General features: G+C 60.2%; 6 protein-coding genes across 6 annotated transcripts; 4 read left to right on the top strand and 2 right to left on the bottom strand.

Moving 5' to 3' along the window:
* Nucleotides 1-135: 135 nt before the first annotated feature.
* Nucleotides 136-1,891, top strand: HRG_05815 (CBF/Mak21 family domain-containing protein; the record flags this gene model as incomplete). Its single annotated transcript, XM_044864286.1, has 3 exons — nt 136-740; nt 794-1,688; nt 1,742-1,891. 3 exons carry the CDS (start codon nt 136-138, stop codon nt 1,889-1,891), a joined length of 1,650 nt encoding a protein of 549 aa, XP_044720818.1.
* Nucleotides 1,892-2,987: 1,096 nt separating this feature from the next.
* HRG_05814 (corA-like mg2+ transporter protein) lies at nt 2,988-5,601 on the top strand (the record flags this gene model as incomplete). The annotated part of the gene is made up of 3 exons (XM_044864285.1): nt 2,988-3,265; nt 3,317-5,257; nt 5,325-5,601. The coding sequence occupies 3 exons, from the start codon at nt 2,988-2,990 to the stop codon at nt 5,599-5,601; spliced, it is 2,496 nt and encodes an 831-aa protein (XP_044720817.1).
* An 879-nt stretch (nt 5,602-6,480) lies between these two features.
* On the bottom strand, nt 6,481-7,572 carry HRG_05813 (hinge domain of cleavage stimulation factor subunit 2 domain-containing protein; the record flags this gene model as incomplete). The annotated part of the gene is made up of 5 exons (XM_044864284.1): nt 6,481-6,614; nt 6,669-7,074; nt 7,130-7,248; nt 7,309-7,434; nt 7,521-7,572. 5 exons carry the CDS (start codon nt 7,570-7,572, stop codon nt 6,481-6,483), a joined length of 837 nt encoding a protein of 278 aa, XP_044720816.1.
* Nucleotides 7,573-8,364: 792 nt separating this feature from the next.
* On the top strand, nt 8,365-9,780 carry HRG_05812 (endoplasmic reticulum vesicle transporter domain-containing protein; the record flags this gene model as incomplete). Its single annotated transcript, XM_044864283.1, has 3 exons — nt 8,365-8,557; nt 8,614-9,539; nt 9,607-9,780. 3 exons carry the CDS (start codon nt 8,365-8,367, stop codon nt 9,778-9,780), a joined length of 1,293 nt encoding a protein of 430 aa, XP_044720815.1.
* Nucleotides 9,781-12,380: 2,600 nt separating this feature from the next.
* On the top strand, nt 12,381-14,745 carry HRG_05811 (cell cycle inhibitor Nif1; the record flags this gene model as incomplete). The annotated part of the gene is made up of 3 exons (XM_044864282.1): nt 12,381-14,373; nt 14,431-14,569; nt 14,625-14,745. The coding sequence occupies 3 exons, from the start codon at nt 12,381-12,383 to the stop codon at nt 14,743-14,745; spliced, it is 2,253 nt and encodes a 750-aa protein (XP_044720814.1).
* Nucleotides 14,746-15,334: 589 nt separating this feature from the next.
* On the bottom strand, nt 15,335-16,287 carry HRG_05810 (proteasome subunit domain-containing protein; the record flags this gene model as incomplete). Its single annotated transcript, XM_044864281.1, has 2 exons — nt 15,335-16,024; nt 16,162-16,287. The coding sequence occupies 2 exons, from the start codon at nt 16,285-16,287 to the stop codon at nt 15,335-15,337; spliced, it is 816 nt and encodes a 271-aa protein (XP_044720813.1).
* Nucleotides 16,288-16,918: the final 631 nt, after the last annotated feature.

Here is a 16,918-nt window from a genome sequence, read left to right as displayed (position 1 = left end):
GCGCACGCCTTACCCTGTGACGTCTTTACCGGATCTCATCACTCAGTCCGGTCTCCACCTTACCTTTCATCTCTGCGTGTGTCCTTGGTGAAAAAAGCTGAAATCTCTGGTCTACAACAAACTTCGGCCTTTGCCATGCCTACGGCCATGCCTGGCGAGGGCGCCAAGCGTAAGCGAGTCTCGACTGCGCCCAAGCCAGCCAAGCGCCGGCGGTCGTCCGGGGCCGATGAGGGCGACAACGAGACGGACCCCAGCGCAAAGATCCTACTGATGGAGCAGGGCATCCTGGAGTCCAAGAAGAACTACAATGACATTGGCGTCCTGCTCACCACGGCCAAGAATGGAGGCGACGAGTCGATGCTGGCAACCGTGGCGCTCTGCCGCGTCTTCCTGCGGCTGCTGGCGCAAGGATCGCTGGCCTCCAAGAAGTCGCAGTCTGAAAAGGACGGTGTGGTGGTTGGATGGTTGCGAGACCGGCTGTCCCAATACAAGCAACTGCTGCTGCGGCTCCTGGCCGACCAAGACTTGGCCGTGACGGCGCTGACTCTGTGCATGAGGATCCTCAAGGCCGTGGGCGAGCACTGGTCCGACAAGGACGAGTACTCGTTTCCCACGCCCTTTCTCGAGGACATGGTCAGGACCATCCTGATGTCTGACGGGGAGGACGTGAGACGGGCGTACATCGAAGAGTTTGCCGAGCAGCATGACGATATTCGCTACTACACGTTCAAGTCAATGCGGTGCGTTTCCTTCCCCTCGGTCGTTTGCCTCTGGAACTATATGTGCTGACAAGGGCCAGCCTCGCCATTGAGAGCGTCGCAAAGCAGGAAGAGACGCCCGGGGTCCTGTTTGATCGAGTCTTTTCGCTGCTCTCGTCGCTAGATGGCGTACCGGCATCAGCCGACGACCTCGACGACTTTTATGTTGCGGCGCCGCAGAAGAAATCCCACCCTCTCCGATCAGTTGCGCAGCACAAGAAGCAGGCCCAAGAGGCTTGGCTGGCACTGATGAAGCTTGTCGACACAAAGGTCCAGCGCAAGCGCGTCCTGGACATCATGACGACTGTCATTGCTCCGTGGTTCACCAAGCCCGAGCTGCTGGCCGATTTCCTCACCGACTGCTACGATGCGGGAGGGTCCATGTCTCTTTTGGCCTTGTCGGGCGTCTTCTACCTGATCCAGGAGCGGAACCTGGACTACCCGTCCTTTTACGCGAAGCTGTACTCACTGCTGGACCGTGATATGCTGCATTCGCGACACCGCTCGCGCTTCTTCCGGCTACTCGACACGTTCCTGGCGTCGACTCACCTGCCGGCGGCGCTGGTGGCCAGCTTCATCAAGCGGCTGGCCCGACTCGCGCTCAACGCGCCGCCCAGCGCGGTTGCATTTGTGACGCCGTGGATCTACAACCTCCTCAAGCGGCATCCCAGCTGCACGTTTCTGGTGCACCGAGAGATGCGGGACGCCGAGACGAAGCGGCGGATCCAGGACGAGGGCTTCCAAGACGCCTTTGTGGCCGACGAGACGGATCCGATGGCGAGCGGGGCCTTGGATAGCTGCTTGTGGGAGCTGGTCCAGCTGCAGTCGCATTACCACCCCAACATAGCCACAATCTCCAAGATTATCTCTGAGCAGTTCACCAAGCAGTCGTACAACATGGAGGACTTTTTGGACCACTCATATGCAAGCGTACGTGCAGCTGTCATGTCTTACAGGCCTGTTTGTGCTGACTTTCCGCCCAGCTCCTGGAGGCCGAGATGGCCAAGGAGGTCCGAAAGGCGCCCGTGGTGGAGTTTCACATTCCGCCAAGGGTTTTTGTTGCGCACGAGGCTGCGAGCGGGACCCCCGACAGCCTGGTGGTGAAGCTTTGGGATTTCGGCACGCGTGCGTGATGGAGAAAGTGCATAGGTGGGACAGTATGCACGATCACGGTTCGTGTATGTACAGTGTGGACGTGTAAGAGGTGCGTTGTGCGACGAAGCTGCGGCCGTGGTGACATGGCCCCAGCCAGACGTGCATACACGTACAGTACGGAGTATTCCTGCCGGTATTCCTGCCGGTATTCCTGCCGGTATTCCTGCCGGTATTCCTGCCGGTATCCCGTATGCACGGGTATGCAAGTGAGGAAATGTTGCGAGCACCGGCGACTTTCCGTCGAGACTTTCCGTCGAGGAGCCGGCCGAGGGGTGGTTGCACAGAGCTGACACATGCTCAGATGAAGAAGCAAAGCGAGGGCTCATTAATCGCAAATTGGAGAATGACAGAAGAGAGTCGGTCGTCGGGGGTTGGTTGCATTGGACCCGGCAGAGGCTGGGTGTGCATGGCGTGTACGACGGCCAGATGTGATACGCTCGGAGCATGCATTGATGCTTGACGCTAAGTTAGACTGCAAGCGATTGAGGCCTGTTGGTCGTGCGCATTGTGGCTTGCTGGTGACGGTGTCTCAACATGCGGTCTACCCGTAGCCCTCTGGCTGCAGGCAGACATCGCTGACCTGAACTTGTAGGGCATCATGACCCAGGTGCGTGTGCAGAGTACAGTAAGTAGTGCAGTACTTACAGCGCTCCTGCGCCTGGCGAGACACGGTGGAGGAACAACAAGACCCTGTGGGCCTTACCATTAGTGGGTTCCCTGCAAACAAGGTGCCTGGAATTTCAGCCGCCTCCGCCTAGTACTTCGCACCACTAACCTCGAAAAAGGAACGTGCTTCCTGGGCCACGCCTGTTTGAGGACAGTTATTAGTACCTCGTCTGGCCAGTGACATCACCGTTGCTTTCGGTTTCCTGGCTGCCAAGAAACAAGCCTCCCGGCACTCGGTTTTTTTCTCTCCACTCCATCTTTCCGAGTGCTGCTCCAGCCAGACCCAGCATATAAGCTTGGGAGCCGCCTTCATCCACCACCACACCTTCTCCCCCAGACGGCCCCCCTCTCGCAACGACGACTCCTACGTGCCCTGCTCGGGCCAGGCTTTGAAGAAGCCGTGCGGCCATGGCCAGCCACATGCCCACTGCCAGGGACCCCGCTTCCCCGAGCTCCGTGGCAGCACCAGCGCCGTCGGCCACCGACCAGAGGCCCCGGGCTCAGCCGAGGAAGCGAAAGGGCCACCGCGGCGGCAAGAAGAAGCGATCCCGGAGGAAGAGCTTTGCCGCTCTTGCCGACGACAGCCAAGACGAGATGCACCAGTCGCCCGCCGACGCCTTCTACAAGATGCCCCCGGGCAATCTCAGCGACACCAGCATCGACAGCGAGGCATTGCTCGATCACAGGTGGGCCCCCCCTTCCCTCAGCAGCCGCCTTGGCTGACCACGTATCCCCAGAGAGCAGAGACCCATGCGTTTCCGGAGAACCTCGACCGCCGCCGCCGCCGCCGCCAGCCCCTTCCACAACCCCTATTCGACCCCGGCTGCCAGCCGCCTCCGATCCATGCAGACCCCCCACAGCGACGAGGACAGAGGCGAATCTCATCCCTGGGACGAGACCGTTCCGCTGCTACCCGATGCTACAAAGCGTCGTGCATCTCCGACCGGCCCTTCAAGCTACGGCGCGAGCGACACAAGGCCTGGTCGGAACTGGAGCCGGAGAGACTCCAGCAAGTCGTCGAGGACCAAGCTCGCTGCCGCCCTTGGCCCCAAAGACGCCTACGATGTCAACCACCCACCATCGGTCCCTGGCTCTCCTAACTTTGGCGCCACGGACCATCCGGAAATGACCTTTGGCGATGTCATGATCAGAGACGAACTCTCCCTGGGTAGCGGCAGCCCTCGGCATGTCATTGACGGCGATGAGGATCGCGCCGCCACCGACGGCCCGCTTAGAGGTCCGGATCACGGCCGCAGACTGACCGCCGCATCGGCCGCCGAATGCTATACTGGCCATGGACTCTCCGAGCTGGGCGAGGAAGACGCCCACTTGCGCGACCCCGACTTGCATCAGTACAGGGCACGCCGACGCCGCAGTCAATGGCCGGATCTCTCCATCCTGGAGGAATGGAGGCGCTTCGAAAAGGAAGATCAAAGCGAGGAGGGCAGGGTCAAGAAGATTACGGAGCCGCAGCTCATCAACGGTCGCCTTCGTCCGGTCCGCAAGGGCTGGTTCCAGACTGATGATGACGCACCCTACAGATTCACCTACTTCAACGAAGAGTTCCAGAGCACCATTCACAGTCCCACCATCTCGGAGCTGGTCCAACCGGGCAGCGACTTCCGAGAGCTGTTCATTCCTGACCCGAGGATTCTCTCCGACGACGAGAGCGACGACGACGACGAGACTGTCTCGTTGCTTGCCAAGCCAACTACGACGGGCGGCGGCGACGGCGAGTCCAGGACGTCCACCCGCCAGCCCTCAGTTGCCGAGTCTCGCCGCGATGTACTTGCCTCGCCGTCCCGGGATGGTGTCGCCACCGGCGCCGGCGCCGGCGCTTCTGGGCGCGCAACGCCCATAGGCATAAAGTCGCCGGAAACCGGTGGGCGAAGGGAGGCGCGGTCCGACGATCCGTATGCGACGCCGACGCCGAAGCCGCCGCGGTTCGGGGACCGGCCGGTCTGGTGGCTCGACATTGTTTGCCCGACCGAGGCGGAGATGAAGGTCATTTGCAAAGCCTTTGGCATCCATCCCCTCACTGCCGAAGACATCATGGTACAGGAGGCTCGAGAAAAGGTTGAGCTCTTCCGCCACTACTACTTTGTCAACTACCGCACCTTTGATCAGGACATCAACAGCGACAACTATCTCGAACCCGTCAACATGTACGTCGTCGTCTTCCGGGAAGGCGTGCTGAGCTTTCACTTCTCCATGACGCCTCACCCAGCCAATGTGCGCAGGCGAATCCGGCAGCTGAGGGACTACCTCATCCTGTCATCCGACTGGATATCCTATGCAATCATCGACGACATTACCGATGTCTTCCAGCCCTTGATCCAGAACATCGAGGACGAGGTCGATGAGATTGACGAGCAGATCCTCCAGCTCCATTCGTCGGCCGAGAAGCGCCTCAAAGACGAGACGCAACCGCAGAAGAACGACGACAACAACACGGCCATTGTCGACTCGAGCGACATGTTGCGACGTGTCGGAGACTGCAGGAAGCGGGTCATGAGCTTGTATCGCCTTCTCGGCAACAAGGCGGACGTCATCAAGGGTTTTGCGAAACGATGCAACGAGCGGTGGGAAGTTGCGCCAAGGTCCGAGATAGGCCTTTATCTCGGCGACATCCAGGATCATATTGTGACGATGACTTCGAACCTCGGCCATTATGAAAAGTGAGCCCACGCGCGTTCTCTCCCGCCATGAGATGTTGCTAACGCAGGCCCCCGTGCCTCCCTTTAGGATCCTGGCGCGATCCCACGGCAACTACCTTGCCCAGATCAACATCCGCATGAACGAGCGACAGGAGCAGACTGCTGACGTGCTCGGCAAGCTCACGGTGCTGGGCACCATTGTGCTGCCCATGAACATCATCACCGGCCTGTGGGGCATGAACGTCTGGGTCCCCGGCCAACAATACGAGGGGGACCTGGCTTGGTTCGTGTGGATCACGGCCGGCCTGGTCTGCTTTGGGCTGGCGTGCTACCTCATTGCCAAGAGGGTGTACAAGATTGTCTAGGAGAAAGAGCAGGAAGAGGGAGCGCCCGGGCAAGACTTGGTGCGTTGCACGAGCAGGCAGGCCGGGTGAGCGCATGCTCACACACGCGCGTACAGTTTATATTTACCCAAGACATGCGAGCCAGCCGTGGGCGCCTTGTTGGACGGGATGTGTGCCGCTGAGGCGGTCGTGCCTGGAATCTGGGCTGGGCAACGATAAAAGGGGGCGGGCTTGGTTGTGCGACGCATCGAGAGCCCGGGGGCATTGCCCAATAAACGAGACAAGGCGCAAGCATCGAGGGCAGAGGCAACCCCGCCGGGCATACGGGAGGGTTTGTATATATACGAGGCATACTATCTACTGCCTACATGTACGTATAAAATCATGTTTTGGACTCTTCACGGCACTCGGGTGACTGCATTCATTTAGGTATGACGACGTAGGCGGCTTGCCTCGGACAGCTGTAGGAGCATGATTGGAATGACTGTATTAATCTGCTTTCATCACGTCCCGGACCTGCTACCTCTGCATCAAATAAAGCACTCGTCCGCAACGCCCCCCTTCTTGGCGCCGGCGATTCTCGGTCAAAGTAGCCGGGGGTTGGGAAGGGCTGCCTGTACACGCAGCGCCGCATCTTGCGTCGATGACTGCCGTGCATCGCCTGTCTGTTCCCAGCCAGCGCTAATAAGGGCCCTCGCTTTTCACATCAGTTCGTCCCCGGGATGCGCTGTTGCTTAACAATAGCTATGGGGATAAGCGAACGTGCACTATTCGCGGCGCTGTATGTCAACGGCCAGCATCTATGCCCAGTGCGGTCTGGGACTTTGAAAATAGGCACCAGCTGTTGGGACTGCGGATATCTCTAAACGCGTCTCTGGGCACTCGCGCCCTCGCAGGGCCTCATCTCCGTTGTTGGGCCGCGAACGTGGCTCTGAGTGCCAGTATCTGTTGCTTTTCCGCCTCGGGAAGCATATCGATCTGCGCTTGCGGCAGCTCCATGACCTGTCTGATCAGGGCATCCGGATCCTGCGCGGCTGCGGGAGCACCAAACGCCGGAGGGGCCGCAGCTGGTGTCGCGTAAGGCATGCCAGGGACGGGCGGTGTGTTGTTGGCGGCGGGATAGCCAGGGATGGCTCCGGGGAAGCCAGTGGCCGGGGGGTGAGCTTGAGGCGCGCCAGGCTCGGCGACTGACTGGATGGCCTCTGGCGAGACAAGGCCCATGAGGAGAAGTGCCTGGAAGACGGCGTACGAGAGCTGGGGCGCTTGCTGCAGGAGCTCGGTTGCTCTTTGGGGGTCTGAAGATGCTAGCGACTTCATCTGGCCGAGGATGTCGAGGAGTTGAGGGGGTGGGAGGGTGTTGAGGGTTCGTGAGATGGCGTCGGTGCACGTCAGGCCGGCAGGGATCTCCTTGCCGGCGGGAAGTTGAGGCAGCGTGGAGGGCTGTGAAAACGTGCCGCCGCCGTTGGCAGCGTGGAGGTTCATTGCCGAAGACGGCTTGTTTGGGTCAGCACGAGGCGCTGCAAAGCAACCCGAGCAGGGCCCGACATACCTGATTGTTGCCTGCGTCGTCGTCGCCGCCGCTCTTTTGCTCGTTAGAAAAGTCGACGCGTAGCTTGCGGCCCATGATTTCATAGTCGTTTAGATTGCGCACGGCAGACGACGCAGAGTCTGCAGTTGAGGGTAAGCAGGCAGCCGGGGGAGTTTTGTTGCTGAACAGAGGGCACGTACCGGTATCAGGGTAGTCTGCAAACCCGAACCCCTTAGGCCGGCCGGTCTCAGAGTCGTAGACGAGGCGGAAACGCTCGACTTTGCCGGCGCTGGAGAAGATGTCTGTTATTTGCTCTTCGGACAGGCCTGAGGCGGGAGTTAGCTGCTTGTTCCGTCTCTCCTGGGAGCTCGTATGGAGCTGGGCGAGAAAGAAGCTACAGGAGCGAGCATACCGTAGGGAATGTTGCCCACGAAGACGACGCGCGACGGGGGTCTGGACGACATGTTGGCCGACGAGACAGGACTTGGCGGGGGGCGGCCAGCGACACCAAAGTGCAGCGCGACGTCCCCGGTGTTCAAGGTGCAGCAGATGTTGGGTTTCACAGCTCTGCAGAGGATGCGTTGGATGCGAGACGTAAAGACGTCGACTGATGACGAGAGGGCTAGATTGGCGGCGCAAGGCTGTGATTGACTGGACGAGGCCAGGGGAGCTGATTTCGCTGATAGCAAGAAGGTCCGGCTGTGCCTCGCCGGCGAAGAAGCTGCGGAAGACGGAGCCGCAGTTTACCCAGGATGGCCAAGCAGAAGGCACCAGCGTTCTAGGAAAAGGGTCGGGCCGAATATTTGCCGTCGGGAGGGCGAACGACATGTCACCACTCGAGGCACTCTACCCGTGCGCATGCTCAACCGCGCGGGCGTTTGCAGGTACCGGACCCGTACAGGTACTTGCAGGCGGCATGGGGGAGGCGATTCAGGGTGCAGCAATCTGGCTCCATGCCGGCCGGCATGCAGGTGCATCTCGAGGTACCTCTTAGTTGCGACGGTGGCCTCTTATTGCCTGTGCTGTAATGAAACCTGTACCTGGATTTGACCTGTAGGCCGATAATCCGTACCTTTTGCCCTTTCCACGCTTCTGTGCCACGGCCTGCTTGTCATCCCGGGAAGCCATTGAGCCGTCTCCCTTTCACCTCTCCCCTGCGCTCTCCTGGCCGACTCTGCACGCCCTGCGGCTCCGAGCCGGAAGCCTTGATCGCAAAGTTTCGTCGACACGGCCACGTCTCCGACTCTCCATCCACGATGCCGGCCAAGTCGAGATTCACCAAGCTCGATGCCTTCACCAAGACGGTCGACGAGGCGCGCATCCGCACCACGAGTGGCGGCATCGTCACCATCGTCTCGCTCCTCGTCGTCCTCTTCCTCGCCTGGGGCGAATGGGTCGACTATCGCCGCACCGTCATACACCACGAGCTCGTTGTCGACAAGGGCAGAGGTAGGCTTCTAGCTCCGACGCCTCGGGGCCGCGCAGTGCTGACCAGACCCCCGTAGGAGAGCGAATGGAAATCCACCTCAACATAACCTTCCCCAAGATGCCCTGTGAGCTGCTCACCCTCGACGTCATGGACGTCTCTGGCGAGCAGCAGCACGGCGTTGCCCACGGCGTCAACAAGGTCCGGCTGCGACCTCAGGCCCAGGGCGGCGGCATCATTGACATCAAGTCCCTGGCCCTCCACGACGAGACGGCCCACCACCTCGACCCCAAGTACTGCGGCGAGTGCTACGGCGCGACTGCCCCGCCCACGGCGCAAAAGGCCGGCTGCTGCAACAGCTGCGACGAGGTGCGCGAGGCCTACGCGGTCCAGGGATGGGCCTTTGGCCGCGGCGAGGGTGTGGAGCAGTGCCAGCGCGAACACTACGCCGAGAAGCTGGATGCACAGAGGGAGGAGGGCTGTCGCATCGAGGGCGGCTTGCAGGTTAACAAGGTCGTGGGAAACTTCCATCTCGCGCCCGGTCGCAGCTTCAGCAACGGCAACATTCACGTCCACGACCTCAAGAACTACTGGGACATGCCCAAGGGCAAGCAGCACGACTTTACCCACACCATCCACCAGCTGCGCTTCGGGCCCCAGATCCCCGACGACCTCAAGCAAAAGCTGAGCGGTTCCAAGGCGAAGCCGTGGACCAACCACCACATCAACCCGCTCGAGGGCGCCAATCAGGAGACAAAGGACCCCAACTTCAACTACATGTACTTTGTCAAGATTGTGCCTACCTCGTACCTGCCGCTTGGCTGGGAGAAGCAGTTGCAGAAGCTTGCCGGCCTGGCGGCTGGGGGCGCCGACGGGAGCCTCGAGACGCACCAGTACTCTGTCACGAGCCACAAGAGAAGCCTGACGGGCGGAGACGATGCGGCCGAGGGCCACGCGGAGCGGCAGCACTCGAAGGGTGGGATCCCGGGCGTCTTCTTCTCATATGTGAGCTCCTGCCCTTTTCCCATGTCGTGACGACCGCCGTCCGGACCAGAGGCTGACAGCAGTGCAGGACATCTCTCCGATGAAGGTCATCAACCGGGAGGAACAGCCCAAGTCCTTTCTCGGATTCCTGGCAGGACTGTGTGCCATCGTGGGCGGCACGCTGACGGTGGCTGCGGCCGTGGATCGGGGCCTGTTTGAGGGCTCGACGAGGCTGAGAAAGATGCGGTCCAAGGATTTGTGATGCAAGTGAGGGCTCGACAGCTGAGAGTGGTGACTGCCGCGAGGCCGCAGGTGTATAGATTGGCCAAGGCGTTCTGGATTCGTTGGGTTCGAGGGCGGAGGGAGAGGGCAGGGAAGGGAGGTATTGCGAAGCGAAACGAAGCGATCGCACAAAAGCCAAAAAAGAGAGGGTAGCTCGTGGACGACGGAAGGAGTCATCGCGGGCCACGGCTACGTAGAAGCGTCATATCTTTAGAATTGTTCTTTTTCCCGAGCTCGATGCGATCAGAGACGCGGAATGTCCAGGACAAGACTCGCGCGCCCCACTGACGGGGGAGAGCGGGGTTGGAGGGAGGGCAGGCTGAAACGTCTTGGCCGGCGGGCTTGGAAGGCAGCCGGGGGTCACATTTTGGCACGCCATGCGCCTCTGAGAGGGCTTGTTTGATTTCCAGGCCTTGGAAGCGGACTATTACCGTCCTGGACAGGGACATTTTACTGCCTGATTGGGCAAGCGATTGATGTTTGGCTGGGCTGCTGATTGAGGTCCGTCCAGGGTCTGCTCGTTTGGCCGGGACCAGTGACGGATCCAGCAAGCCACGTTTCGAGCGCGTTAGATTGGAGAGCAGACAATGACAATGTGGCATCAGGGGTCTGTGCCTCTTTTCTCGCCACGCAGGCAAATGACTGTGCAGACTCCATCTCCGCAAGCCCGTGGAGTCCAGGGCCTGGCGCTGCCGCGGGAGCTGCCAAGGGGGGCGCTAAATATAAACCATGGCGTTGGTGGCCCGCGATGGATTTCCTTGCATCTGCGCTTCTTGCGATCAGGGGGCGGGGGGAGTCGGCGTTTGTTCGTCCAGGCTCGCTACAGTAGACCCACCGAGCGCCGCATAGAATACGGTTGCGCGCCTCTTTTTTTTTGGCATGATAAGTGGCTCCCGGGACCCATTGCGGTGCCCACGTTCGTATCGGCACGGTTTCCTTGACTAGCAGCAGCCGGAAGCCGTGTCGCGAGGCTCTATTTCTCCCGCCGACTGACTGGCGAGCAGAGCAGCAAGGCAAAGCAAAACCAGATGCACCCCAGACCTGCCGTCGCCAATTACTCGTTCGACTCCCCTGAGCGGCTGGGCTGCAAGAAGACGTCGGCCGTGCTAGACTAGGGGGCCCTTTGTGCTAACGACGGCCCTACTGCACCTGATTACAGTAGCGCTGGCTCGCGGAGCACGCAGGGCCTTGTGTTGCAAGCACTGTGCGTGCTCCCCTACCGTTACCGTACCTACGGACAGAGCAGATGATTGATGACGGGAAGGATGCCTATTTCATTTCCCGTCTCTGTGCGCCCCCCGACCCGGCCATGAGCCCAATCGAAAAGGTTGCACTTCCGACCCTCGGCAATACAATACTTGGAAACACTTGGATTTGGCGCAACGTGCGCCGGTCATGGCACAAGGGACCATCCGAACGCTAACACCAAGGTGGCAGAGACAGGCTTTTCCGTACCTTGCCTCTGTAGGCCTGGAGGGAGGTGCACCTGCACCCTCAATTCGCCTCCTTTCGCCCAAGATGCCTTATTAATCTTAGGTGTCGCGGCGGGTGGGCATGCGGTACAGTACATTGGGCCTGCGGGAGGCCAAAGTAGCGAGTCTAGAGTACATCTGCTCAGATAGCGTCGGTGGCGCCCGTTGCGCCCCTCGCCCTATCGCAATCAAGGTACCCGCCTGCCGCCCCCAGAATTGGCAACGACAGGGGGGCCGGTTGGAAGGGGCAGGTGGTTTGTTGTACGGTACCTGCCTGCGTCTTCCCAGCTTGTCACTCCCCGGCCTGCGCCTCCCCTTTCTTCACGTCACCAACCAACCGACCCAGGCGGCCAACCGACTGCACTCCTTGCTTCTCCCTCTGCTCGCCTCGCCTCGCCTCCTCATCTCTTTACCTACTACCACCCTCACCCTCGCCCTCACCCTCACCCTCGCCCTCACCAACCAACAGGACGATTGCCTCGCGGGCCCACGCTCCCTTTTATCCCCAATACGCCGCCTGCTCGCATTCATCACGGCTCCCGCGACGCACCTTGCTGATTCACCGATTCCCCGGCCTGCGTCTTGAACCGCCTCGCCTCTCCCCCACCCGCCGAAGCCTCTCCTTTTGTCACCCCCCTCCCGTCCGGCCGGCGACTTCGAGACCACGCCGGATTGGAGCTCGCGAGTTTGCTGTAATTTGTTCATCCTGCGTACCAACCACAGTACCAACCAAACTTTGAATACCTAAACAAGTCCCCGTACGGAGCACCCTCTACCCTCGTCTCTCCCTTGCGCGCTGCCCGACAACGACTATTCGCCTCTTGCTTTGGTCCCGTCTTTGCCCTTCTGACCTCTCTTTCCTTTGCAGTGCGTATGCTCTCGGCTCATCCTCCGCGCCCCTCCATCACCATTCCTCTGGAATCCTGCCCACCGCTCATGGTGACGAAATACCCGCCCCGTCGATCGAGCCGCCCTCTCCAGACTTCTTAGTACCAAATTCCAGCGCCTCTTGGCGGCCCTGATCGCAAATACCACCCGGAATCCTCGTCTTCCCGAGTCTGCATGGGATCCAGCTGTACCCCGATCGCGGTGCCAGACCACGTCAATCATGGCGAGTCGCCCGAGCCTGTTGGAACTGCGCGCCGACTCGTCTCAGTCGGCCGCCTCCACCTCGTCTAGGCCTCTGCGATCCCCTCGCATGCACGTTGCCGGCGAGGCGCCTCTCGAACTATCTCCTCTCGACGCTTTCGCCCTACAGAGCCGCCTGCTCGCGAGGCAGTTGCAGGAGACCACCAAGGAGGGAAATCGGGTCAGCCGCCTCCCTCCCCTCACCGTCGAGAGCCCTCTGGTCCAGCAGGGCCGCTCCGAATTCTTTCGCGCCTTCTCGCACGATTCGGCTTCGGAAACCGAAGAGTCGCCCGGGCCTCCTACCTCCGGAGGCCTGGGCTTGCGCGGCGAAGTCGAGGAGGCCTTTGCCCCCAAAGACCGCCCCAAGTCGGTGCGCCCGCGCATGAGTCGCATCCCGCCCACACCCGACGATGCGATACCCCTCCCCGCCCTGCCCGAGCATGCGGAAGAGGAGTCCAGAGGACGGCAACTGGAACCCGTCGGAGAGCACATCGACTACTTTGGAGCACGACAGGAACGCTCCCCTTCGCCTCTGCAAAGCGATTCGCAGTCGAATCCCGACTTAGTGCCAGAGAGGTCTTCTTCCCGCAAGGACCTGTCGCTCCTACACCCGATCCTACAGCGCAATGTTTCCGCATCGAGTTCGCCCGACAAGTCAAAACAAGGGTCCTTTGATGAGCTCGGCCTGGCCCCTCCGCGAGGCCCGATTCCCAGGCGCTCGCCCAGTGTCGTGTCATCTCCCATGCCGGACGAGGACACTTTCAGCACCATATCCGGCTCCCTTCACTCCCTACCTTCTCGCAAGCTGTCCGCTGCCAGCGTGGCTCTGGCCAGCGCCGTGCCATCACCAGCCATCAGTTCGTTTCAAAGATCACCATCGGCGGCCTCGGATTCGTCCGTGATTCCTCGCCCATCCCTCAACTTTTCAAGGCCCATCAGCCGCGCCGGGACGCCGAGCCTCGAGATGCCGACGAGGCAGGCCTCGTCCGACAGCCAACCGTCGTTTATTCTGGCCGATGATTCCGCTCACACGCCGGTGAGCATGCACAGCGAGGCCTTCATTGACCACCAAACAGACGACGGTAAGGTTGCTGCCCCGTCGTACATTTACTCAACGTTTTGTCTCCCGAGAGGCAAGACCATTCAGCGATCCGGAACGCCAGAAGGCCACTCGCCAGCGTCCTCAAAGTGGGAACGAAGCACGCGGTCCCCCAGCAGCGCACATCGAGCCCCCCTAGGCGCGCCGCCGTCGCCGCCGACCCGCCCATCGAGCTCGTCGGCAAGACCCGCTCCTGACGATGCCGTGAGTGTGGCGAGCAGCACGACGAGGCCGTCGATGGACGCAAGCAAGATAAGCATGGAGAGCTCCCGACTCGGCGTCGCCGGCCATCCAAACCTCGGCGCGCCTAGGCCATCCGTCGAAACCGGTCGTCGGTCCGAGGATGCCCCAAGGGGCCGAAGCCTCACCTCTTCACCCCGTGATCTCCGCGGCAAGGCGCCTGCATCGGTCGGGACGAGCAACTCAGCCGGCACGGTGCGGCCTAGTCACAGCTCTCGCGTGTTCGGCCCTTCGGCGTCGGAGATGTCGGCCGAAGAACACCTGGCCAAGGGCATCGAGTGTCACGAGAGCGGCTCTTTGAACGAATCCACCTACCATCTCCGACATGCCGCGCGGCAAAACAACCCGACCGCCATGCTTCTCTACGCTCTGGCCTGCCGACATGGCTGGGGCATGCGCGCCAATCAAAAAGAGGGCGTCGAGTGGTTGAGAAAAGCAGCAGAATATGCCAGCGTCGAGATTGCCGATGACCAAGACCGAGCCAGGGAGGGAAGGCCAGCCAACTTCCTCGAGAGCAAGACTCGCAAGGCCCAATTTGCCCTAAGTATCTACGAGCTGGGCGTCAGCCACATGAATGGATGGGGCATCGAACAAGACAAGTCTCTGGCGTTGCGATGTTTTGAGATCGCCGGCAGTAAGTCGGACCCAGCGGCAGTAGCGGTGCTCGGGTAGCCAACACTAACTCTTGCAGGTTGGGGCGACGTCGATGCGCTCGCCGAGGCCGGATTCTGCTACGCGAAAGGCGTCGGCTGTAAAAAAGACCTCAAGAAGAGCGCCAAGTTCTACCGAATGGCCGAAGCGAAGGGGATGAGTATGGTTGGCAATAGCTGGTACGGCTTCAATCCCCCACAGCTTTGACAGGCTGCGTGCTCACCAATGCTGCAGGATCCACAAGTCCAAGTACAACGAGGGTGACAACGGTTCTTCTCCAAAAGAGAAGAATAGGAAAAAGGCCCGGAGCAAGTCTCGCACGCGGGCAATGTTTGGCCTGAAGCCGGGCTCATGAGGGGTCTTGGCTTGCAGCCCTTTCGCAATTCTAACGATCACGACGGCTATCCATCGCACTCATCTTTGGCCGGGCGTTTTGGGAAGCTTGTCTCGCTTGACGCATGGGGGTATTTCAGCATTTAGCGTGAGGCTCAGCCCTTTTGCTCGTTTGTCGCTCGGCATGAACATTGGTGTTGGGCGGGAATTACAAGGCCAGGCGTTGAAAGGCGCCGTCTCCGCTTGCCGGCACCACCGAGTGTCTTGCACACATTCACCAGATGCTTTTGTTCTATTCTTTCTGTGGCGGGACATGGGTTGAAGATGTTGGTTCCATGTGGGAAGCTGCACCATGTTGTCGGCATTTTCTTGGTACCTCTCGGAGGACGGGGCATCCATGCCTTGTTATATACCCATGGGCCGAGAGCCATGTTACTGAAAAGACATTTATTCTCCGAGAACATCCCGAATGCGTCACAAGACATGCAGGTTTTGTTCAAGGCTTGGAGGCAAACCTTTGCTCCAATATCTAAAGTGCCCGAAGGTGTTGTTACACGTCTCTGTTCCCCGTCCAGCAGCAGCATGTCGTCTCCACAACGGAATCGAGGCTCTCAAGTATCTACATCCATCTTCTCAGTCTCGAGCGGCACCTCGTGCACGCTCACGTATCGGCCAATCTCATTCTTGTGGATGATCTTTTCGTTGAGGACAGCCGTCGTGCCCTTGGGGAAAGCGTAGCTCTGGAGCTTGGAGCTCTTCTCGTTGGGCTTGATGAGGTTCCTCTTGAGAGTGGTCTTTTCCTTGGTGATGATGGCGACGTCGACGTTGGATCCAGATCCCAGGTCGTTGAAGATACCAGCCAGGATGGCGTCGCTTGCCAGTTTGACGGCCTCGTCTTGCGTCAGGTTGGCCTTCCACTGCGTCTCAAAGACGCTCATGGCGGCCAAGCTGCCGCTGCCCATGGTGACGTAGGGCAGCTTGTCGGTGCTGCCGTGTGCGTGGACGGTGAAGAGGTGGGTGCCGGTGGGGTCGCAGCCGGCGACGACGAGGTAGGCGCCGATGTGGCCCTGGTAGCGGAAGAGATGCTGCTTGAGCAGGGTCATGCAGGTGACGACGCGGGGTTTGCGACCGGTGGATAGAGAGTGCAGCTCGAGCTGGGAGGAGATGAGGCTGGTGGTAAACTCGGTGTCGGCGGCGGTGCCGGCGCCGGCACACCAGATCTGGGGCGAGATGTAGTGCAGCTTTTCGCAGTTCTTGTCGGCGACAATGGGGCCCGAGGTGGCGCGGGTGTCGGCGGCAATCTGTTTGTCGGGGAGAGAGGCGCGTCAGCCTATTTGGCATCGGCTGAGATGGGGAGCGATGCAAAAGGAGGCGTGGAGCTGGGAGTAGCCGCGTATGAAGGACGGGCAAGGACAAACTCGAGCAGGAATGAACGCACCACGACGCCCCCGTCAAAGATGCAGCCGACAATTGTGGTGCCCGTGCTGGTGGCCTTGGGCAGAGGCACTCCGCGAGCGTGCAGGGCCGCATTGCGGTTGTAGTTGGAGAAGTCGAAGCCCGGCATGGTTGGGGGCGGGTGACTGCGATGCTGCGATGCCGCGATCAGTCAAGCAATGCCGGTTTGTCGGTTGAGCTCGAATTCGGTTGCGGCGGAAGAGGAAGACGAGGGAGAGAAAAAGAGGGGTTCACGGCTTGTTCTGGTGGCGGAATGGCCGTCGGGCGATGGACGAGGTTGCTGATGACGAGGCTAGAAGCTGCCTTGTAGCAGGCAAGGGAGTCGAAGCTCCCCCGGAGATGCGGCCTCTGGTTGGCTTGGCAAACGTGGAACGCCGAGCGAGGTACGTACCCTCAAGCTGCCTGCCTATCAGCACGTGACGTCGCCGAGCTCCCAAAAAGTCACTTGGCTCTCACGGTATCCAAACTGCAACGAGGCTGCTGCTCCTTGTCTTTAACTACCTCCAATCCTCTGCAATCGCTTTTTGCAACGCGCTTCACCGGATTTTTCGTTTGTTATATCACCCTCATTATCTTCGATACCAGCAAAGCGCCAACAAGAGGGCCGACGACTGCTCCATATTCCTGCCAAACAAGGACAGACGCGGGTGAGAAAGCGAGCGTTCCTGCACAGAGATCAAAGCCTATGCAGAGATTCGACTCATGAACTGAAAGACGCCATCTGTGAGGCTTAATATCCT

The sequence above is a fragment of the Hirsutella rhossiliensis genome (assembly GCF_020360975.1).
Source record: "Hirsutella rhossiliensis strain HR02 chromosome Unknown scaffold00005, whole genome shotgun sequence".
Lineage (NCBI taxonomy): Eukaryota > Fungi > Ascomycota > Sordariomycetes > Hypocreales > Ophiocordycipitaceae > Hirsutella > Hirsutella rhossiliensis.
Note: the sequence above shows the minus strand (reverse complement) of the source record. Positions and strands in the feature narration are given on the sequence as shown.